Source organism: Labrus mixtus, chromosome 22, assembly GCF_963584025.1.
Source record: "Labrus mixtus chromosome 22, fLabMix1.1, whole genome shotgun sequence".
Lineage (NCBI taxonomy): Eukaryota > Metazoa > Chordata > Actinopteri > Labriformes > Labridae > Labrus > Labrus mixtus.
This window is the reverse complement of record NC_083633.1, coordinates 11,241,154-11,264,469: the sequence shown is the minus strand read 5'-3', so window position 1 is coordinate 11,264,469 and position 23,316 is coordinate 11,241,154. Positions and strand designations below refer to the sequence as shown.

General features: G+C 40.3%; 1 protein-coding gene and 1 long non-coding RNA gene across 10 annotated transcripts in view; both read right to left on the bottom strand.

The window, feature by feature from the left end:
- Nucleotides 1–895: 895 nt before the first annotated feature.
- LOC132956704 (uncharacterized) lies at nucleotides 896–5,213 on the bottom strand. The gene is made up of 4 exons (XR_009666074.1): nucleotides 4,918–5,213; nucleotides 2,592–2,678; nucleotides 1,835–2,016; nucleotides 896–1,050 (listed from the first exon to the last, which is right to left on the bottom strand). It is a non-coding gene; the product is annotated as an uncharacterized LOC132956704 (long non-coding RNA).
- A 589-nt stretch (nucleotides 5,214–5,802) lies between these two features.
- dock4b (dedicator of cytokinesis 4b) overlaps nucleotides 5,803–23,316 on the bottom strand; it is a 114,860-nt gene continuing 97,346 nt past the window's right edge. For 3 of the 9 annotated variants that reach the window (XM_061029447.1, XM_061029445.1, XM_061029451.1), the window contains 10 exons: nucleotides 22,102–22,185; nucleotides 21,001–21,120; nucleotides 20,471–20,592; nucleotides 19,370–19,481; nucleotides 17,175–17,280; nucleotides 15,685–15,794; nucleotides 13,427–13,499; nucleotides 11,911–12,027; nucleotides 11,060–11,124; nucleotides 5,803–8,184 (listed from right to left, as the gene is read on the bottom strand). In XM_061029447.1, coding sequence (XP_060885430.1) covers nucleotides 7,729–8,184; nucleotides 11,060–11,124; nucleotides 11,911–12,027; nucleotides 13,427–13,499; nucleotides 15,685–15,794; nucleotides 17,175–17,280; nucleotides 19,370–19,481; nucleotides 20,471–20,592; nucleotides 21,001–21,120; nucleotides 22,102–22,185 — 1,365 coding nt within the window. In that variant the 3' untranslated portion in view covers nucleotides 5,803–7,728. The remainder of the gene's footprint in view (nucleotides 8,185–11,059; nucleotides 11,125–11,910; nucleotides 12,028–13,426; nucleotides 13,500–15,684; nucleotides 15,795–17,174; nucleotides 17,281–19,369; nucleotides 19,482–20,470; nucleotides 20,593–21,000; nucleotides 21,121–22,101; nucleotides 22,186–23,316) is intronic. The other 6 variants (XM_061029449.1, XM_061029454.1, XM_061029446.1 and 3 more) reach the window with 5 other exon arrangements.

Below are 23,316 nucleotides of genomic sequence, written 5' to 3'. Positions count from 1 at the left end.
AATGAGTCTACTAATGGTCACTTAAAAAACGTATTGGCTCGATGGCTTAACTTGGTCTTTCACTGCTACACAGTTTTTTCAAAACACTCACTTTCACCAGTCTAATAAGTGTCAGAAACCTATTGCTTTGGAGCGGAACAGATTTTACTTCCACAGGACGTTAAGGTTTAAGAAAAGAGGCTTGTGCAAAAAAGCTAATGAGCTACAAAAGCACTTTAATAAAAATGTTTGGCCTCTTTAAAAACTATCACAGTCTTTCTGTCGGTCAAAGCTAAAGTCTACATGAAAAATTCATGCAAATTCGTTGCCCTAACCCTTACAAGCAGAGCTTCTGATCAGAAGTAAGATGGAAAAAAGGCATTGCTTATTATAATAGTAACCCTAAAGGAATTTAAGTTAATCAGGTTTTATGTCGACATGTCATTCTTCTGAGAAAGATGGTTCCATTTATTTTAAAATTCTTGTCCCCAATATCCAATAATGTCCCAGTTATGTCACTCTCCATTCATGGGAGTTTCCCTTTTAGCTAACTAAATTGTACTGTTTCTCATGCTTCTCCAGCCCAAAGTGGTGTATTTCATAGTGTCAGAGGTTAACTTCTCATCTGCCCTCTATCCTGCCCTGATGTAACCCTTGAGCTGTTTTTAACTCAACAGCAAACCCCAGTAGTGACATTGCTTGAATTCTCACCTAACCTTATGTTTATTCATGTGTGTAGGAGATACAAGAAAGGCCTCTTCACAGCTGAGCCAGCCAGGCAGAACTAAGACGATCACCCAAGAGAGAGGAGACGGAGAGAGCCCAACATTTATTTTAATACACACCCCACAGAGAATAAGAGTAGGCGACAGCGAGAGGTTAGATAAGGCCAAAAGAGTACCTTTTAGCATGGCTGGCCTGATGCAAGACTCCACGCAGCTGCCCTCTGGTCCTGCCATGCAGACTTCTAAACCACGAGGTCTGGAGTGGAAGCCAAGATCCAGAAGTCTTGGTTGGCACGAAAGCTCAGTAAACAGGGTTGCCATTTGCTGACCTTCGAAGGATGACTCACTAGAAAGGATAGGAGCATACAGTATGGAAATGAGCAAACTGTAGCAGTGTGGTTTAAAGGCTGGATGAGAGTCTCAAGAGGCATTCAACAAGAGCAATGCCTTCAAAAGAAAGTTAAGACTTTTAAGACTGTCAAACCCTGTCAAAGGTAATGTACTGAATATAGATTCCTGCAACTTAACCCTTTCAACTCCAGCCTTTGTGTACATTGTTTTTTAGCTTTCAGAGTTATACAGACCAATCATTTTCTACATTGTCTGGCTGTATCAAATTTCTATACGTCTACATATTTATTGATGAAGTAAAATCCTGTGTAGAACAGGCGTCCACTATTCTTTGAATTATTTGCAGAACTAAAAAACCTGATTTGTTTTAACCCAAAACAAAGGAACATTTTAGTTTGACTTCATTATAATTGACAAAGGCTACACATAATTAATTACTTTTAGGGTCGAAAATTGTCATCTGCCATTCGCCAGTTTACTGTTCAGTAGCACCAGCTAACGGGGGGCTAGCTACCTGCAGTTAGCGCTTGGATTTTAATGATGCAGAGCTTCATTCAAAATTCTCCTACTGTGGCCTTACTGACCTACATAATTTCAATTTCAATTATACATATTTTATTAATCCCTGAGGGACATTCTGGTTTACACTCCGTTATTGAGAGACATGCTTCTCACACATATAGATCCAAATTAAACACATGCACAAACAGGACCTGTGGACATGCATTAGTGGAGAGACATCAGAGTGGGGCTGCTACACACTGCTAGAGGGAGCTCACCAGAGCTTTTGGGGGTTCCGTGCCTTCTTCAAGGGCACTTTGGGAGTACTTGGGAAGTGCCCTGGCCTCTCTCCAGCTACCAGACCAACTTCCACATGATGGTCTGCACCAGGACTTGAACCAGCGGCCTTCCGGTTCCCAACCCTAGTCCCTTCAGACTAAGCTACTGCCGCCCCCAGCTACTGCAAAAAAAAGATCTGTAAAAAGCTGTTCAAATTAGCGTGTTAGCATCATAGGAATAAGAATAGTATAAGAACAGTTAAAAGGAAAATTACCAATATTTAGTACTTCACAGAAGGGTTTGAAACTCATTGGCTTTTCACGAACAGCAAAGCCATGATTATAATGCCATGAACAGAGTCTTTTGTCCTCAAAACGATTGGCCTGGATTGAAGCTGATCTGCCTTCATGTTATTCCCCACTCTCTTTCTCCCTAGTTTCTCACTGTCCTATATGAGTAAAGGCATAATGCCAATAAATAAGTCTGAAAAAAGCACATTTAACGCCGTAAATGTTTATGTTTTCTTACAACCTGATTCTACTCTATCAGCTTCTGACTAAAGCTGCTAAAATAAATCAAGGGGTGTTAAAGTGCAAAAAACCTCCCTTATTTTCTTCTATATATTAAACATAAACTTCACAGTGCACCTTCCTGCAATTATTTCAGAAAGATGCTGCGCAAACTCACAGAAATACAGTTTGTCTCTTCAAGACAACACATTCATACAAAAATACAAGTGCTAACAAACACACACACCTGCATCTCCCTAAACCCTTTTTGTCTTCAGCATACAAAGCACTCTGAAACTTGCAGTCAACTCCCCATTCAGCTGAGGCAATAGTTCTCCTGTGAGGACACAGAAGTCAAAAAATTAAACTTCACTCATCGTGCCATTAAAAACAACCTGCAGTATTTGAAGCTGACAGGTGAAAATCCCCCCATAAGCTGCCGAACACAAACAGAGCAGATATAGGGGAGTGGAGCAGAAAGATAAAACACACCATCTTTTCTTGCGAGTTCTCTTTGAAACTTCTCTTCAGTGTGCCTCTGAGATGGAGGTGCTTTGCTCCCTGCAGAGCTGCTCCAGCTTCTCTTCTCCCTGGAGAGATTTGCAGAGCGAGACAAACACCTTGGGTTTCTCTGCGGCTGTGTGTTCTCCAAAATTCGCCCCAGGCAATTTTAAATTAATACCTAGCACTGCCTTTCCCCTGATAATTATGTATCATCACCCATGAATGCTATAAACGAAGGATGTTTAGTGCTTTAATAATAGGTCTAAACTGTTCTGCAAAGCTTGTGCTGGATTTAATGAATGCAGCATCTTTTAGGCATGTGCTAAACATTTTTACAATTACAGGGTGCTCTGCAGGTTCATAATATTTACATTTTATTACAGCAATGTGCCTTCTAGCTCTGATTTCTTTTGTTGTAAGGAAGTCCCACAAATGTGAAATGTCAACGCCTGGGATCAGCAGAAATTGTGCAGGCTTAACTCTCTCCTGTCCTTTTACCAGGACAGGCTTTGTTTGCTGCTGCTACAATCCGAATGCAACCCTTCTCTACATAATAGGAAGATTGACAAGCCCACAGAGGTTTGTAACCGACAACAATACTCCTAGGCTTGCAGAATGGCGGAGGCATGTCTCTTCAGTGGCCCTCTGCTGCAGGGAATCCAATCCTGACATGATAATTGCTGACAAATTACAGCCAGCCACCGACAATTATGATGAGCGCTGACAGGTGAAGTGTGCTCCCAATGAGCAACACACAGAATGTTTACCGGCAAAGGAGAAGATGCACACAATATACTCACCAAACAATTTAAAATTGTTCAAGGTCCTCTGGTCAAGCTGCAACATTCCAGCAACACACAACTGTTGTGCTGACTATTGAGCGAGAGCAGTCTTCAGTTCATCTGTGGGGGTGGAGTAATTAGATGCTTTGTGATGAACAAGGAACTCGCTCCCTTGTGTGAATGTGTCATCTATTATCACACACCAGTAACTCATCTACAGCCTCTGAACCTCATGTGCCAAGGAGAGATTTCTTCAGGCAATAACGCTTTGTGCGGCTGTGGATGCCCAAGCATTTAAGCAGAGGAGCAGATTAACAATTGTGCCAATTGCATCATTATGTAAACTGTCAATCTGAATGCCATTTTGAATAAGGGAAGTGAAATTTACTGCTAAGCAGGCTGCAATATTTTTCTATTAAGATGTAAACCACAATCCTAAATTGAGTTATTTTAGAAATGCTTAGGGATAGCTTCCATGCATTTTTCTTATTTAAACTTAACTTCAGGCAAGCCCAAATGGTATTTTCCTACAGATAAAAACCATACTCAACATTGTACATGATGATAAAGGGATTTTTTTGTAAGATTCATACTCACGAGTTTACAGCAGCCAACATAATAATTCAATAACCTTTGATTTAACATTATTTTAACCTTTACCATAAACAAGCTAGAGTTTTCTTTCCTCCTATAAACACATGAAAACAACTCTTCATTGACTGTACCTTTGCTAGGTCATGCTAAGATGCTGCCTTTATCTCTGCTAAGCATGTTAGGAAGAACAAGTGTCAATTAATGTTTAACACATGTTTTACAGTTGAGACTAATAGGAACTAAAATTAAAAATTATAAAAGTAAAAAGTAATTTCCCATAAATACAACAACATTTGGACAGTCAAAATAGAAGGAGGCCTCCATTAGCATCACAATAAATGCACTGCTTTCTTTAGGCTACTACAATAGCTTACCCTAAGCATTTGTTAACTGGAGGTATAGCTGTCTGTCATTTTAAATGCAGTGCTCTATTTGTATTGAGACCATAGGAACCTTCATGGCCCTTTAATAAATGTACTGTCGATAACTCAGAGCTAGCCTTTAATCTCTATGCCTTTATAAAAACATGGCTGGGTAATATTATGCCAACTCATTATTGTAAGCAGTTTCAATATAGCCTAGGTAGCAACTTAGGAAACGAAATTATAAACAATTTTGAAAATATGTTTACCTTAAAATTCTAAACAAACAATTCATGGTGTGACATTCAGCACTGTGAAGATCAAAGAAAACTTACCATTTCCTTGCTCCATAAGAAAGTCCCAAAGGCCACTCACAGCTGACAGTAGAACAAATAAATAAATAAACAACCTTTTCTGGTAACTAAGCGGTTAAATATCATCTATTTTCCGTCAAAAAGATTAGGAGGAAGTAGCAGACGCAAGTATTGTGAGTATAGGCTACATTGTAGCTTAATGGCCTTCCAAGTAGGGTAGCGACATAATTACTTCCTGCGCGCCTCCCGCCAAAATACTCTTCCGTAAATAACTTCCTGATTCTTCAAGCAGGAGGAGCCGCCATTGCAAAGTCATTCATAAAAAAAAAAGTTTGTCTTACCTTTATTGACAAGTTCCTGAAAAAATAGTGACCTGATTGTTTTTAGAAGATTAGAACCACTCCGTTGATTTAGCTTTAATATTGTAATTTATGTAGGCTAATAGTAATTTTATAATAATTATTTGGTTTTATGGCATTAAAAATATAGCCTAATATGAATTAAATGTATTTTAGGCCTATTTGATGTGCATCCGTTATAACTTCAGGCTAGCAGGGGTGTTGAACCATTTGTAAGCATAAGAAACAAAAAAATAACCTCTCCTGTTTTCTGTTGTATATTCAAACCAATTTTGATATCTTAGAAAAAAAACATTTAACTAAATGTAGCCTACTTTGGAATCCCATTGTAATTCCTGAATGAGGAATTTAGATAACCATGCATATCTTTAATAAATCATCAAAATTATCTTTAGACCTTTATTTATTTATTTATTATCTTATCTTTAGACGTTTTTGATCATTGCAGATACAACCATTAAAGCCCTTGAAACTTGAATACAGAATAAAAATCTAATTCAGCATCACAAACCTCCATTCTCAATGTAGAAATGTGTCAGTCAGTCCATTTGTATAACATAGGGCAGTTTATTGAACTTGTAAATGTGTTAGGTGTCATTATGCATGACCTTGGTTTTTCTACACTCACAAAACCATAAAAGTTTGAACATTTATAATAATTTGCTGCTTCAACATTACATTCAAAGCTGTAAATTGTTATAGCTACATTTTGTTAAAAACAAAATTATTTACATTAATTGTAATACACAAATTTCATATTTGGCATACTTACATTAATCTCATCATATCATTTACAGGTTCTCAAGTACTGCTTAATGTGAATATTTAATCTCAAAAATTCACAACAAATCAAAAAGTAAATTAACAGTACAAAAATGAAACATACAAACAACACTAAAGCTAATCCCCTTCCCAGAAAAGAATGTGGCACATTATTTAAGATTGATGAATATTGTATGCCAAATGTTTCTCTAATTTACAAAAATGAAATCTGCCTGCAACAGAACACATATTTCACTGCAGCAACACAATGTGGTTGATCTGAGCAACTATTCATAGCGCAGTCAACCCACGTCCATCGTTTTCAACCAAAAACAAAGTAAATCTGAGCTGTACAAATATTCGACAATGATTAGTTTGTAAATATTTCTGCAAGAGAAGTCAGTCCTTGCATGTTTAAAGGTGACTGCTGACAGTGAAACTCTGTTTCAATTACTGCTTTGTCAAATAGAGCGTTTACAATAACAGTACTGGTCATAATACACATGATAAATTCTCATTTGTGCTTGTCTACATTTGATCAGCAGATTACAGGTGAATAAGGACTTTTTGGGTTAAATCACTTTAAAAATGTTTGTCCAGATGAGCATTTCCAAACTTCCTGATTTCAGGTCCCGGTTAAAAAACATAAAAAGCCTTTACAGCACATTGTACATTTTCCTTTGGCACAATACTTGGTAACCACGCCCTCTAATGTACATCATGCAGGAAATGGAAGGTGTGTTCACATACAAATATTCAATATCCAATTTCTAAGCATGCCATTGCACCGTTTTCTCCTGTTTGTTTGGTCCAGGCTAATGATTATGGTATTAGAGGAGGCTGTTTTTGGTAAGCGTGAAATATAAGACTGTTCTGATTTGTTTTGAACTGTTTGAGGGGAGCAGGGTGGTATGTCGAGTCAGCAATCCCCCACTAAAAAAATCCTCTACTTTTCTGATTCCCATACTTCATGACCAAGTGAATTTGGTCGAAATTCTTATTATCATGGCAAATATACAAAATTATTGTTACTACATCAAATATCAAAAACAGTCTTTCATTATAATTTTAAAAAGCTGGCCAAAAATGAAAGTGGTGTCGCATTGTTTGGAAGCAATGTATTTATGTAAGCGTTGGTTCAACTTTTTGTGCCATTGCTAGAGTGTATATGACTATGGGAACACAACCTCGTCTACTAGACTCCACTGAAATGCATACTCGAGGCCTCTAGCACCTTTTTAGCTAAACTGTATACAAATGTACAGAGAAATCGTGCAAGACTCACGGATAAAAGACTCTGTTTCCAATACTTAAGGCAAAAAACAATTCTCATATATACCAATATACATATAATTCAGATTATTACATCAATCAAAACTGTGTTTTTATAGAGTGTTCTGGTAAACATATGTTATGATTGACCATGGTGACCATAATTTACATACTAGAGTTAAAAGTGCGGAATGACCGAGTCAATGTCAATGCCCTCTAGCGAATACAAAAAGAAATGTCTATTATGTGACAGTTTCTTCAGTTTTTTGTTTTTTTTGACTGCCTGTTAATCTATAGGCCGGTGTCTTTTATTCGAGTGTAGGTTTAGGACTGCCAAACCCAAGATCACCAAATAAACAAGTGAGTGCCCAGTAGAAAAGTGCAAAATACGCCAGTGTGTTTCTTCAAGCTCCAGACGAGGACCCCAACCAGCACCTATAGCTGGGACACCTTCCTGGGCAGAGGTCTGGGTCTGGGGACTCGAGGATCTGAAGTCCCGTCCAGCTTCATGCTGCCCGTGCGGAGCTGGTGCGGCTTGGGTGGCAGCGCCGGGGGATCCACCTGTGGGGGGATGGAGAGGCTGTGGGGCAGGGGAACAGGCCTGCGCGGGTTGTTCCTCTCGTACACGCTGTAAGGAGGCGGGGTTTTGTTCTCCCTGCGGATTGGCTCATCCGAGCTGCTGGATACAGAGTTTGGTAAGGTGGTGGGAGGAGGCAGCTGGTGGGGAGGGTGGTCACCTGCAGGCAGCTCAGTGCCGGAAGCTTCAGACACACTGCAGCGGCTCAGAGAGGAGATGCCGCTGCTGTAGCTGCCTGAGAGGACGGGGGAGTTGGAAACCAGGCTGGCAGACTGGCACTCAGTGGGCGAGGGGGTGAAGGGTGGCACTGTGGTCTAAAGGGAGAGAAAAAAATGAAAATGATAAAACACCCTCATCTCTTGTCTTGTTTAAATCTAATATAGTTTTGATTGTATAAAGTTGGGGAAAGAATTTTAGAGCCTCGCCATTAATCTTAAAAACTGTTTGAAACAAATTAAATTGATGATGGACAAATCAAGAGATGAGCAACTATACAGCTTAAAAAAAAACATGTTTATCGTACATTTATTACATTACATTATATTTATTATTAGTTTTTCACCTTCAGTTTAAATGTAGAAGTGTACCCTGAGGTGTACCATGATATTGCTGTTAGGAGGCATCAGGTGCAGAGCACGCCCATATCCAACCACTACTACTCTACTGTATCAGTCATGCTGCTTGCTGTTTGGTGGAAGAAAACTTAAAGGGGAAACAAAACCTAAAGAGGTTGAACAAAATATTCCTCTGACCTGTTGTTTAATTTGGTGTAACTTTTTTTTTCTTAAGATGCATACAGAACCTGATCCGTTTCTTCCTTTACAATGTAATAATGTGCTGGTAACAATTATTATAAATTATAATCAAATACAATGAATAAAAGATGGCAGCATGTTCCCCTAACACTCCAAAATCCACTTGGTAAGAATAAATCTCACACAGTAAGAATGAAGTGTTCCAGTTTAAGAAGCCCGGACTAAAGAATATACTCTTTACTCCTTTAGTAATTCATCAATTACCAAAATAGTCTCAATCAACTAATCAATCAAAATAGTAATTGATTCAGCTCTGTAGCTTTATAAAGTGAATATCAATACGTTTTTGAATTTTGGCTAGTCAAAGCCATTTATTCCATTTAAGTCACCGTCAAAGTTTTTACTTTAAATATTTTATTGTGGAGTGAAGTGACAGTATACCATATCCTGTACTTAACAGTATTTCTGTTTTAAGTGTTATATGTCATTCAAAAAGTTAAACATAAGTGTCTGCAGACAACAAATGTAAATGTAAATGTAGGGAGCACTTTCATGGTTAACATGGAACCATATTGTATGCATCCACGCGCTAACTCCAACATGCTGCCTCAGCCATACAGTGCCCATAAATACTAAAAATGAGAGTCAGTGAACAGATTGAGCCAAATTGGCCCTGTGCACCGATACGAAAAAATACAATATGCAGCATTACTTTGCTCAAAATAATGATCAAAAATGTTTTTCTAAGCCATTACACCATGCTGCCATTATAACTGTAACATTTTAATTGGATCTAGTGGAGTATACAATTGATCAGTAAGGTTGTATTGTTCATGGCAGAGGGGGCACGTACAAAGCGAGGTAGACATTTGACATGCACGATTAGACGAACACTTCTTACATCTATTGTAAGCATGATTCAAATTAGTTTACTCAGTACAGTGCTGACAAGCGGTTTAAACTCCTGACCCAGTTTTTTCCACAAAAAGTATGACTTCTACCTCTGAGAGATGAGTAAAAGCAGCTCTGTCAGACTGGCATCATGTCTTTCCTTTTTTTTTTGCAGGTTGTTTGTTGTCCTGGGGTTTGCGGTCTGGTAATAAGCCTCTGGCTGCTCTGACTGATGTGTGTGTTCAACGTGTGTGTGTGTGTGTGTGTTCATGCGGCAGATGATGGGGCGTCCTGTACATCCGCGCAGGACTCGTCTCTAGCTGTGCTGTGATGGGCAGCTTGGTACTACGCTCCAGGCCTCTTCTATTGCCACAAACAAACACACACACACACACACACACACTCACACTTGGACGTGGCAACATGCACACACCTAACCGCAAGTACAAATCTGATTGACAGAGCATGCTGAGCACCAAGCTGTCACTCACACTTTCCCCCGACTTGTTCTCTCTTTTTTCCCTCCTTTCTCGCCTCACACATGCAGACCACACAAACACGCACAAGCAATCACAAATCTCGCTAGTTGTCACACGTAAGAAGACATAACACCCGCAACAGAGCAGGGAGCTTAGCAATGCTGCTTGTGACAAGCCCACAAAGATGATAAGAGTTAGCAGGAGACGGGGTACAGTTTCAGCAGAGTTTCAAAAACAACTTTTTTTTAGCCTCATTAAGAGCTCAGTTGGTGCTCAGTTAACCTTTCGAGGACCTCTGCTGCTTCTGCAGACTGGTGTTAACTACTAAGGGGCTCATTAACAATATATGAGAGCTCTGAGACAATGCAAGAGTAATTAGTTTAAATCTAAATAAACAGAAAAACATTTGAGATGCAGGATTTAAAACATCTCTTTTAACACATTTTGGTCAGGAGAATGGAGATGTTCCAGGAACGAATACAGAGGCCCCAAAGGGCCAAAAGTAGAAAAGGTTCCTTATGCATTAGAGCGTCATTATATTCACATAGCACTGGTACAATATTTAAGCTTCTCACACTTAGCTTGACGTTAGATGGAGGCTGTGTGAGTACGGCTATGGGGTTCACACTTTGATTTTGATTGTCCTTGTATTTGGTATGCAGGCCATGTCACATTTCCTCTGATCTTGAATTTTTGGACACCAGTCGGCGTTAAGCAGGTGTACATTTAGCTACAATGGTCGCCCTCAAGCAGGTATCATTTTGGCTCTTCTTTTGGGACAGCCGTGTCGTAGAAACTACAAAATCAGCAGCAGTGGAGCTGTAAGCAGCTTCAGTGAACGGTAATGCGAAAGCTCCCAGGCTTTTGGGATGACACAGAGGAGGATAAAGACCCTGGAGCTGGCCGCTAAGACGGTAGCAGCACAGGATGAAAGCCCCGAGGCTGTCACTAAGCAAGGTCAGGCTTTCTCAGGGAAAGAAAAAGAGAAACTTAAAAAAAGAAAAACACATAAAAAAAAATTTTTTTAAAACTCGGAGGAAAAGAGTGACAGAGAGAGAACCAACCTTTTGCGGAGATCTGGATGCGGAGACAGGGGACTGCGACCTCATGTTTTTAGCTGAAGAGCCTGCTGACAACCAGATGAGAGAGAGGGGAAGAGGAAAAGAGGGCAAATTCAAATTAGAGGAGCGTTTTCTTCCATTCACCGTGATGACACAGAATGAGTCATGCAAACATACACTCACACACACACTCACACACACACATACACACACACAGAGAGCTGAGAGGGGCCTGTGGCTTAAAGCATCAATGAGTCAAATAAGCCCTGATGTTGTGCAGGTCCTTTAGGCCGCCTTAAGCTGTTTCTACATCCAACAGCTGCTACGGCTCTAGCAATGAGGACAGGAAAAAGTGAGGGGAAGAAAAACACACTCCATCTGCTTATTGTGCTGCTGGGCAGCAAAATACATCATAAAGCAACAGGGAATATTTCAAGTCTGTAAATAAGTGAATAAGTACAGTTTGGGTTGATGGAGGAGGAAATTGTTGGAGGAGGAAATTGCATTTCTAAGGGTATTCTAAAGAAAAAATCTGGGAATTGATCAGAATTTGAATAGGGATTGACTTCAGCCCCCCTTAAGTCCACAAAGATTTCTAGACTTTTCCAAAGCAGAATCTAAAAGCATTCGAAGCCAGTAAGTATAGAAAACACACACTGTTATCATACACAGTATGTGGATGATGTTAGGCGCAGAAAGCAAGGCAACAGTCGCTGAGAGCCTCAGAGGGGGAAAATACACACGGGAGGGACGAGGAGGAGGAGGTGTTGGTGAAAGCACCAAGTGTCAAAAGCCAGAGTGGAAAATTAGTACCATTCTTCATCTTGAAAATTCACCAGGATCATCCAGTTTACCTGAGTACGGTGGCCTAGGAGGGACAGGAGGGCATAGCAATTTGCCGACAGAGTCAGAGAAGGATGGAGCGCGCTCTTTTGCACTGTCAAGGCTCCAGCTACTGGGTGTGGGTCTCACTTACAGCACACAGAGACATCACAAGTCACATGACAGGTTATGGGATCACACAACACGAGACAGCATGGGGGACATAGTGACATCATGCACTTTTCACACAGGTGATGTGTGTCCATTGATTATTTCCTTGAGACATTACATGTAATCAGACGCCTTGCTGAAATCTCACTGGGTTCAGACTACCAACAGTTGAGGTGGTCTGAAGCCTCTTAACCCAGCAGCTGAAGATACTTCAGAAGTCTGTCTGACATTGTTGTTCCACTCCAAACACTTCAGCGTTATATTTAGGAACGCTATGTATATTTTCTTTTGACAGTTATGTTATCAGCTTCAAGAACGATGTGACAGAGACACAATCACAGGCTTTGTGTTAATTATGGCACCTTCACTTATTGCTGTATGCATAAAAGGTGTCATGTCACCATATTGTAGAAGCTCTTGTAACTCTCACTGCATTATTTAAAGATCACACGTGAATCACATGGAAAGGTGTGTGTTTGCGTGTGAGCTGTGAGGAAGCTTTCACTTCTGCTTTTCCACGTTTTATTTTGAGCTGTTTTCTTACACAGTCTTGTGTAATGATTTCACAAAGTGTTATTATGTCATGGCAGCATGCAGCACTGATAGAATGACAGAAGCCTCATGTGTTCATTGTATACTTTTGCGGAGTCCCCAGTAGTGATCTACCTTTTCTTATCATATTATTGGATTAATATTTGGGGGATGTCTTTACACTCAATGCACTGGAATAGCTTGTCCCATAGCAATAAAAAGGCATTTTCCCTCGGAATACTCTGAGAAAAATAACAACCAGGGGGCTTAACTAATAGATATGCAGTCACATATCTGAATGTCTCACATGTCCGTCAGCACAGCAGGAATACTACACATCACTTCTGCCTTGGAGTGGAGAGAAAATGGAACCGGGGATGTAAGTGTGTCTACTTTTTGTGTGACTCCTGAGGAGCTCTCTAAGGCAGGTGTGTAACAAAAAAAAAAACAGATGCCTCCCATCACTCTGGTCTATCTGTCAAACACCACAAGATGACCGACACAGTTGAAGGTGTAAGCGAAAGTGAGTAATGGAACATTTGTGGCAACCCCTGCATTACTATTGTCTATTTAAGGGAACCTTTTTTTTTTTTTTAAATGATGGTGAATCAAGACGATGGGAACTTTTAATGTAAATTAAGGTAAATGCTCTTTTAAATAACAATGAGAGGCACACAGAACGATACAAATTATATTAAATGTATACCTCAGAATAGGTCCAATGTTTCCACATTTAAGATATTATTATCAGGCAGGAGGGGACTCCCTTCCATGTGAGTACATTTTAAGGGTTTCTGTGTGTGAGTGAATGATTGTTAAAGAGTCTGCTTAACCCCGGTGTATTACCTTTGTCTGGTGCTGAGAGGTTGGGGTCACTCCTTGGTAAAGTGGTATCGCCTATCTGATGAGAAGGAGCTCTCTGCACACAGAAAAAAAATGGTCCAAATTACAATCAAATACATGTGCAGAATGAAACAGTGCATATGAGATAACAAAGGTAAATGTCATCTGTGGAGGAATAATTGAATATCGGGTGGTTAAAATAAATATCAAGGTGTGAAATCCAAAAGGAATTCAATAGACACAGGCAGCTCCAGCGTCGGACAGAGACAGAGAGAGAGAGAGAGAGAGAGAGAGAGAGAGAGAGAGGAGAAGTGTTGAATGTGTAATGACCTTTATGTCGAGAAGCGGGCTGATATTTGTAAAAGTGAAAGAACACTCCCTCAACTGAGGCAGAATTGTATAAATACATGTCTTTTTCTTACAGTGTGGTTGCTCTGATTACAGTAAATGATAAAAGTCGTCAATGTTTCTAATAATCAATACAACATTCAAAGCTAGTTTCAACACTGTCAGGTTGGAAGTAATGTGAAATCCTCAGCTGTGGATTGAGAGTGATTTATCCGACTCAACACTTTCTGTGTTTCTGTGGGTATAAAAAAAACACAGATGAACTGCACCAGTAGCGTCGGACATGAAAGGGCTCAGAAAACAAACATAATATTTTTCGGTTACAGTATCTTTGAAACTGAGGATGGAGTGTGTGATTGTATTATGTTCTGCCCTTCAAATGGAGAGGAAAGTACAATATCTTGCCGTACTTGTTGGCTCTAGTTCATGTTGTCACATAAGTCTTTCTTTCTTTTTCTTTTTCTTTTTCTAGTGAAATGACGTAAAGCTAGACTCGGCCTTTATGAAACAATTACTCTTGCACGCCTTCGCTACAAAGGATGCAAAGGAATGTGCCCTTCACTCGGACAGATGTCACCAGATGTGTGATTGTTGAAGAGCAGCAAAGAAGAACAGGGCACTGCTAGCGGAGTCTGTAACGTTTTTTTTGGCAGCTAGCAAAATGCCAGGCATCTGTGTTTTACAATCTTACATTTTGATGCTGTAATTTGGGGTTAAGATGGGAAAAAAGCACATAAAAAAATAAACTTGAGGGGAAAAAAATTTGTTTTTCTTAAATACGTTTTGGGACTAACTAGTTAGCTCAGCTTGTTTCACAGCTTGGATTCCTTTAGTGTATTATAAACATATTATATAACATGTTAGCCTATAGCCATTAGACATGAATCAATTATCGAACTAGTCTAGGTATCAGTATTTGAAAGGTAATCATGTTGTCAGAAGGCTTCTTCTTCTTCTTCTTGGTTGTTGCAGTAGTAGACATTAGAGATGCCTGTGAGGTACAATTTGTCCAAAATGAAAAGATTTTGTGTAATCTAAATCACACTACACACACTTGGAAGACAAACGGAGCCAAGTGAGCACGACTGAAGCTAACCAACGCCTCTGTAAGGGCTACAAATAAGAAAAGAAACGTGTGTTCCTCGTCCATTGTCGTGCTTAATAGCACACGCATGCCGGTTATGTCCATCTGCTTACAGTAAAGAGTTGAAAGATGGGCGGGAAAATATTTTCCTCATTCTGTATTCTCATGTCAAAATGTTTTCTTTTCATGCAGTTCTCAAAGTGACTTAAGTTAGCAACCCAGAATGTTTTTTTCCTGGATAATGTTACATACAGAAGGTACACAAACTTTATCTCAGGTTTTTTTTTTTTTTTCACTACTTTGGCGAGGCATGCGGCTCTAATTACAGCAAAATTCATGAGCTTGGCAACAGTTGCTACGAAGATGAAGCGTTGTGGTGCTTTCAAATGTGTTGCAATTTGGAACTAAACATAGTCACATAGTTGTTAAACGTATCACAGGTTTTTCAGTGTTGTAATATATAGCTTTAGCTGACCATTAGCATTGGCTGGAAATTGTTTTTTTGGGTTTGGATTTTTCTTGCCAAATTGCACTTTGGGAGTTATGGTTAACTTCTCCAATTATGCTTGTTTGTACCCAATGTTGTAATGAAACTCATGTGTGTTTGACTAAAAAACCTATAAAGACTGGGAAGGGCTAACATGCAAAGAGTTGCATTTATTTTTTAGCTACAACTCAACCTGCAGTGGAACGCAAGCATTAGCCAAATTCAGAAAATAGCAACTCTCTGACAATCATTTTGGTTGTACAGCCCATTCCTTTGAGAGTGTGTGTCTGTGTGGTGTGGGAATAGGTATGTGTGTGTGTGTGTGTGTGTGTGTGTGCTCACCTGTGCGGGGTCCAGGGGGTTGGGGAAAATGGCGCTGACTGGCCTCTCTCGTGGAGACAGACAGGCATTTTCCCTGGAATGTTTGTGTTTCTCTGCCATCTGTGGTGAACCTGGAACGGACCGCGTGAGGTGTTAGAGCTGTAACACACTCAGACACACAAAACACACAAAAGCATGTGCGACACAAAGAGGACCAAATAGCAGTAAGGTGTTAGACTATTACCCACAAATACTGGCAATCAGGAAAGACCAATCTCTCGTTCTCCCTCCAAGCCTCTCTGCCTTTCTTTCAGCCTCGCTGGCTGCACAACATGATAAATGGCTTGCTTCTTTCAACACACACACACACACACACACACACACACACACACACACACACACACACACACACACACACACACACACACACACACACACACACACACACACACACACACACACACACACACACACACACACACACACACACACACACACACACACACACACACACACACACACACACACACACACACACACACACACACACACACACACACACACACACACACACACACACACACACACACACACACATATATGCACACCTTTCTCACTCCCCTACCTCCTCAGTTAGACTGGACAATCAAAGCAGACAAAGAACACATGTAACACACGCACAGAGATAAACAAAAAAAAAAGCCCACACACACACACACACACACACACACACAAATGCATAAAAACACCATTTCCACTGCACTTCCCTTCATCTGCTGTTAGTCACTGTATAGATCTTGATCCATTAGCCAATGTGATACCACTTGGAAGGCGATCATATAAGTATGAGATACCCATCGCTGGCTCTCATTCAGATAAAACGCTAGCCATAATTCTCCCAAGGCTTTATGGGTAGACAGAGGCCACTTTTATAAGGGCGCCGCCTTCTGCCAGAAGCCTGCCAAAGGGGAGTGTACACGCTACCATAAACGTCTCCATATATTCTTACTTCTTTTATGATGTGGATCAGCTTTGAACACAGCGAGATGAGCAGGCAGACAGAGAAGCGATTAGGTATTCACGCTCCACAGTAGAGGAGGAGGTTCGAGCTGGACAAGAGATTGTAGCTGTAATTGTCTCTCACTCTCTCTTGCATTTTCAACCGGCTCCATGTTTCTTTCAGCAGCATTTGTCTCTCCGTCTCAGCCCATTTCATTTTTTCATCCCAGCTCATTTTGTATTCCGTCTATTTTTCCCTGTCTCTCTCTCTCTCTCTTGATCCCTGTTCTTCTCCTCCATGTGTCCCGAACTGTCTTCTGACCTCGCTAACCTCACCACCGTCAGGATTCAGAGAACACCATGTCGCTATAAAGGTCACAGGTGTCCCCCCCCCCCCCCCCCCGCCTGTGTTAGGTGTCCAGCTGAAGCCCTGTCTGCTTCGCTCTGGATTGAAACATCAGCTAAGAGCCGACAGTGTGAAGCTTTGTAAAATAAGGCTTTCTAAGACTCACCTCTTGCACTGGAGGGGGCAGAGCTGGTGACATTAGGCGAGGCAGAATGGTTGGAGCTGAGGCTTGAGGTAGATGGACTGGGCTGTAGATGGGATGACACAGATAACTACATCATCATTAGGAAAAACAACATTGTGAACACACCAATTTTTTTTTTTCTAAATATGAAATCAATTAGCTTGATTATGTACAGTGATAGGAAATCTGTGAGTCTAAATGTTTGTGATGTAGTTTGTTGTCAACCAAAGCTGCTCTGTGAAAATTTTTGATGTGGCTCAGGAGAGATGTGCATCTTTCTGAAGTCATAAGTTTTTGTTGTGTACCGGGTAAAAAAAAAAGGCGAAAAAAAGTAATTTGGTGACAGTATCTATTTTTGATTCTTCCGCTGGGAGACATCAAAGTGGCTCCAATTACTAAGGAACTGCAGTTTTTCTTTTTGCTTTTCTCCAAAAAGTGGAAAACAACAGCTAGCGCTAGAAGCCAAGTTGTTCATAGCAGGCTTCAATAAAAGGCAAAGAACCATACATTTGGCAATATGTCTTATTAAGTATTGTAAATATGAATCCATGACCAAAACCAGGTTAGCTCAGATTAGCATAATGACTGAAGAACAGGGGACTAGCCAGTCCAAAGATTACTTAATTATCTCACAGCCACATATCAGTCATGTACCAGACCACTGTTGGCTAAGAGCAGTGATTTCCTAGAGTCTCTTCCTATTTCCTTAAAACCTCAAATTACTTTAACACTTACTTAAAGCTACTGAAGCTAAAAAAAAAGTTGCTGTTAACGGCTTATTTCACTGTAAATGCATCCCTTTAACGTGATAATCTAAACTGTCTAACTGCTCTTTCACACAGCCTCTTGAGTAGTGTATGATAACTGCATCCACTGCTGCAGCTGGTACCATCACTGTGTTCAGCCTCCCTTTGCAGTGAAGTTTGTCTTTGGCATAAGCTGTAAAAAACAACAATTTGATCTTGTTTGATCACGATATATTAAATTCATTTTCAGTCCAAACATAATTCAGATACACACAGTTTTGAGTTGGGGACAAAGGTGTTTTTTTCCCCCACATGTCTACAACATACTCTATTGACATAAATGTATCAGAGGTGTATGATTCCTTGTATCATGACAATATGACTCCACACATTTTTGGCGAAGAACCAATTCTGGTCTTGCAGTAAAAAAAGGCAGAGCCCCCAATTTATTGTGTGCTTCAGCAGCGTCAGAGCTAGCAATGTGAAGGCTTCCACCAGTTTACATGCACGCTGAAAAGAAAATCACAAAGAAAGAAGAAACTACTGCTCAGGCTGACAGTGTGAATAAGAAGCATTATTATTGCATATATCGGGAATTCTTTACACATGGTCCAATTGCAAAAGAGCTTTGAGCTAAATCGTGTTAAAAAGATGACACTTCAAACTCTGTTTTCTAAAAATAAGGCAAAGCATAGGAATTATTAAGTCTTGCATGTAACTATTTCATGGTTGTAGAATGCTATTTGTAACACTAAGCATGTCTAAATTTGAAATGTGACAAGTTTACTCTCTTTAAAGTTTGGTTTTATACCTCCAGCACAGTGCAAGTATTTGACAAGAAAAGAAAAAGTCAATGTGCAATTCCATTATAGAGTGTGAGACTTTAACCTTTGCAATGTATTTCTCCAGGAGAGCCGATGTAAAGGCTCAATACACTTAAAGAAATGATGTGTATCTTATCTTGTCTGAACCTGTCTGTTAGAATCACCCATCAGTAGATGGTACTTCATCTATAGAATCAAAGCAGTAGTGTTCAAATCTAATATCTTAAGAGGTTCAGTCAGATTCCTTGACAACAGCGTGTTTCCTTTGATGTTTTTTTTGTTATTCCAGGTCTGCCAGGTGCTGCAGACAGCTTGCCAGGAGTTGTCGGCAGCTTTCTGAATTGGCCAAATCTAGTTTAGATTACTGCCCAACCCCAGCGAGCTCTCCGGACGATCCACACAAAGCATTGTGTCTTTATTTGATATAATCTAGCCAATTTGGGCAGACTAAGCCTCAGTCAAACAGAGAGACGACCAGAACAGAGAGAAAAAGAAAGTGTCAGAATGGAATTAAAATATAATGCAAGTAAAATGTCTGTGGAGTAAGAGGGCGATGAGTGTTGTGTGAGCTTTATTTGTGTATGAGAGAGTAAGAGGTGAAGATAACCTGCATGTTGAAGACTTCATCAGAACTCTCCGACTGCCCTGTGATATTACTGACTTCATTGGAGGCCTGCGACGACAGAGAGGACGAGGAGTAGCGGTTCACAGCCGGGTAGCTGAAGGGACTGCGAGTCAAATAAAGACAGAGAATGTTAGTCAGGATAACTTTAGTTTAAGGAAGACATGTTACTTTTTTTAGCTTTTGGAGGTTTCACTCACCGTAAGAATCCGGCAGGCAGCGATGGAAAAAGACAAACAGAGACAGAAAAAAGGTCAGATTCCGTTAAGATTATCAATGCAGCAATCACAGCATTTCATCAAACACTTGTCTAAAAAAAAAGGCAAAAGTTTAAAAGAAAGGTTAGATAACAACCACAAAAGCGTTTTAAAAAAAGGGTAAGAGCAAAAGAGCAACGAAAAATACTTAGAAATAGATGTAACCAGGTTTTATGTTGGCAAACTGAGGATAAAAAACATAAATCAAAACTCAGTCAGTAAAACGCAAAATGTCACAGGGAGATTGAAGTGATGTGTGTGTCTGTGTATTTGCGTGTGGCTGCGCCCCCCTGGGAGCACGCTGTGGAGGCAGAATGTCACAGGTAGACAGAGTGGTAGGGTCACTGAACACACACACACACACACACACACACACACACACACACACACAACACACACAACACACACACACACACACACACACACACACACACACACACACACACACACAGTCTGTCTGGTTGCCAGGGAAGCGGCCAGCCAGCCAGCCAGCCTCCCCCACTTTTTGTATGCCCAGATGGAGCCCCACTGCCGAAGAACGGAAGGAAGAAGGGAGCAAAGGCATACAGCATGATGATAGAGGTGAGGTGGGGACACAATGAAGTGAAAGAAAAAAGGAGGTAAGATGAAGGGAGAGGCCTGCAGTGAAGGGCAGTGCATCAAGAGAAAGCAAATGAAGGTGAGACTGCATACATTTAAAAGTGAAGGCAAAGCTTTTTAAAGACGGCTTTTCACATTTCTAACCTAAAATAATGAAAGCAAACAAAGAGGGAAAGACGTATCAACAGAAGAGGGGGGAATAGACAATAGAAAAATAGAAGATCATTACCTCCGCCTGGTAACCCCTCTGCCGCCGTCAGGGCTGATGATGTTTGGCACCGAGTTCCTGCATGTTCGCGGGCTCCCGTTGGTGAAGTGCACCGGGCTTGCGCGCACATAAGCAGGAAACTCCTGGGGTTTTTAAATTGGAGAAGAGGTAGTGTACATGATTAAATGCTTCTCTGCGCCAGCGTGAGGTGGGCGAATTAATTGCACACAAAAAAAGGGATGAAGGAAGTGTGTTTAATGAGGCGTGGCTTTCTCCTCCCAAGGACCAACGGGGGTCATTCAGTCAGAAGTCGAAAAACACAGCGGTCGCTTTCTGTGGTCTCGCGGTGCGTGAGCAACTCGAGGGGGGTTAATGGTTTGAGGAAAATCATTAACACGAGTGCAGTTGTTTTAATCTTACTTAATTGGCTGTCATTAACTGACATATCGCCTGTTAATCTACATTTATTGATTGACAAATATGTAGCCACAGGAATACATCATTTGGTATGTTTATGTGTGTCAGCACTTTCTCGTCTTCTTCTGGCCTACCTGTATGCCCAGGCTGGATTTCATCAGATGAAACTGGTCCACGAGCTTCTTGTGGAGAGGTCTCATGTCCTGGGGGACAAACTTCTCATGCACAGCGAGACCGTACTCTAGGATGTGCGCCTGCAACAGCGAAACGAGTTTAAATATCTGGATCATTTGAGTTCAAGCCTAAAATGAATGAAATGACAGAGCTTTGGATCCTCCTGATTCAACTTATTGAACTTATTTCTCATTTCTCAAAGACATAGTTGGTTAAAAATAGTCTGCAAGTTGGCATTTATTTCAATTCTTCCCAGCTAAACAGATTTGTGTATTGAGTTTGTATAAGAAATATTTTTTTGCAGTACAACATCAACAAAATGAACAAGTGGAAACAGTAAGACACTGTAAATATCTGAAGACAATTTGGGTTGAATTAGCATAATGAAGTAAATAATATTGATAAAGGCTATAGAGTTAGACCAAGAAGTCCTCTAGGGGAGGTATTAATGCATTTGATGGCAGATAAAACACATTACAGTAATCCTATGAACACAGATTTTACATGACATGGTTATGTAATTAATGAACACAGTGTGGGAAAAAAGCATCACTAGCATGTCTAGTTTCAGATGGCTTTTACAGGTACAACTTTTTTTTAGGTTTATTTTTGGGCTCTTTATGCCATTTTTTAGAGATAGGACAGTGCGGGAAAGGAGGTCGGATTCAAACCTGGGCGACCCACTAGGAGGACTACAGCTTCCGTACATACAGTAGGGTGCACACAGTAACCACTACACCAGCCCGCAGGTACAACTTTTAAATGTAGACTGAAACTCATTGACATTTAATGCATTTTATAACATTGTTATGAGAAGAAAACAACTATTAATCGACTAAATACCAAACCAAAAGAAATAATAAATAGTGCATGGCCTTGAGTTTGTGTGTTTGAACTGTGACACTTTAGTACTGTTCTCTCCTTTCATAGTCAAGCATAAACATTCAGGATTGTTGTGTATTTAAAAGATTTTCTTGCACATTAAATTAAATATATATTAGTATAATGTATGCATGAAAAAAGACAGTGCTCTGATTAAATGTCATCCCTGCTTTACAAACCTGCTCAAACATAAGTTCCCTCAGTCGCCCAATCTTCTCTCCATCCTCGGGGTGATTCATAATGTAGTCCTTCACGAAAAACGCCTGCATGGAGGCAAAAAAAATGCAGAACATCTGTTATGCACACACCGGGAGTTTGATGCAGTCGGCTTTCTGCACTGCAGCGTTACCTGAATCCCCTGCTGGGCTGACACAGTGAATTAGTGTCCACACGTTTTAGTTGAATCCCTTAAAATAACATTCACCAGCAAACACCCAAACACAGTGAACTAACATCCGGCTCAAACATGGCGTAATACTCTTGGCTGGGTTTGTGTGTTGTGATATTAATATCAAGTTCAGGGACCAGAATAAAAAAGTCTACAATGGATACAAATAGACAAAACACTCAGCCAAATGAAAGTAAGTCAGCAGAATCAAAGGATTGATTTGACTTTGATTTAGGGGCCAATCTGGTCTCAGATTTTAAAAGCTTTATTTCAAATACCATCATTCAAGCTGCTCCTTCCTGTTATAGATCCAGTCTCTTCTAAAACACCATACTTCCTGATTATGGCTTACACTCTGTGCTTTCTCAGACATTTCTGTCAAAAATGACACTTGAAGGAGAAACAGATCAGATGCAAAACTACCCCTGTCTGCTTTGAAGGGTTATAGCCATTTTCCCCCAACGTTGCATCCATATACTTAGTGTCAGTTCTTTGTTGTTTACAATGCCATCAACACTTGTGATGTATCTACAGATTATAGTAAATCCTTTTCAGTCAGCCTCAGTGTACACAAAGAGGAAGACGATAAAAGACTCGGCTCATAATCTGCTTTTCAAATCTGCCACGGAGGGTAACACATGCACCAAAAATACAAAAAATAAAAAATGAATAATAAAAAAAGGTTAGTGAGGGGGAGTTCGCATAAAAAAGATCAGCAGGGTTCCTCTCCAAAGGACTCAGCTGTTTATCTCCAAAGAGACAGAGCCAGATGCAGCGGGAGAGAAAAGATGTTCAATGCTGCTTGGAATGAGACGGCGACACACACATATAGTAGATCCCGTTGATGAAAGCATTCCATTATGGCATGTAGACTATGAATAAGCAACAACACAACAAATATTATCAATCGAGGGTCAACTTCCCGAGATCCTCATAGCATATATTAGCTGTTAAAGACTTAAAGTTTCTCTGTTATTAAACAATGACAGACAGATGTATAAGAAAT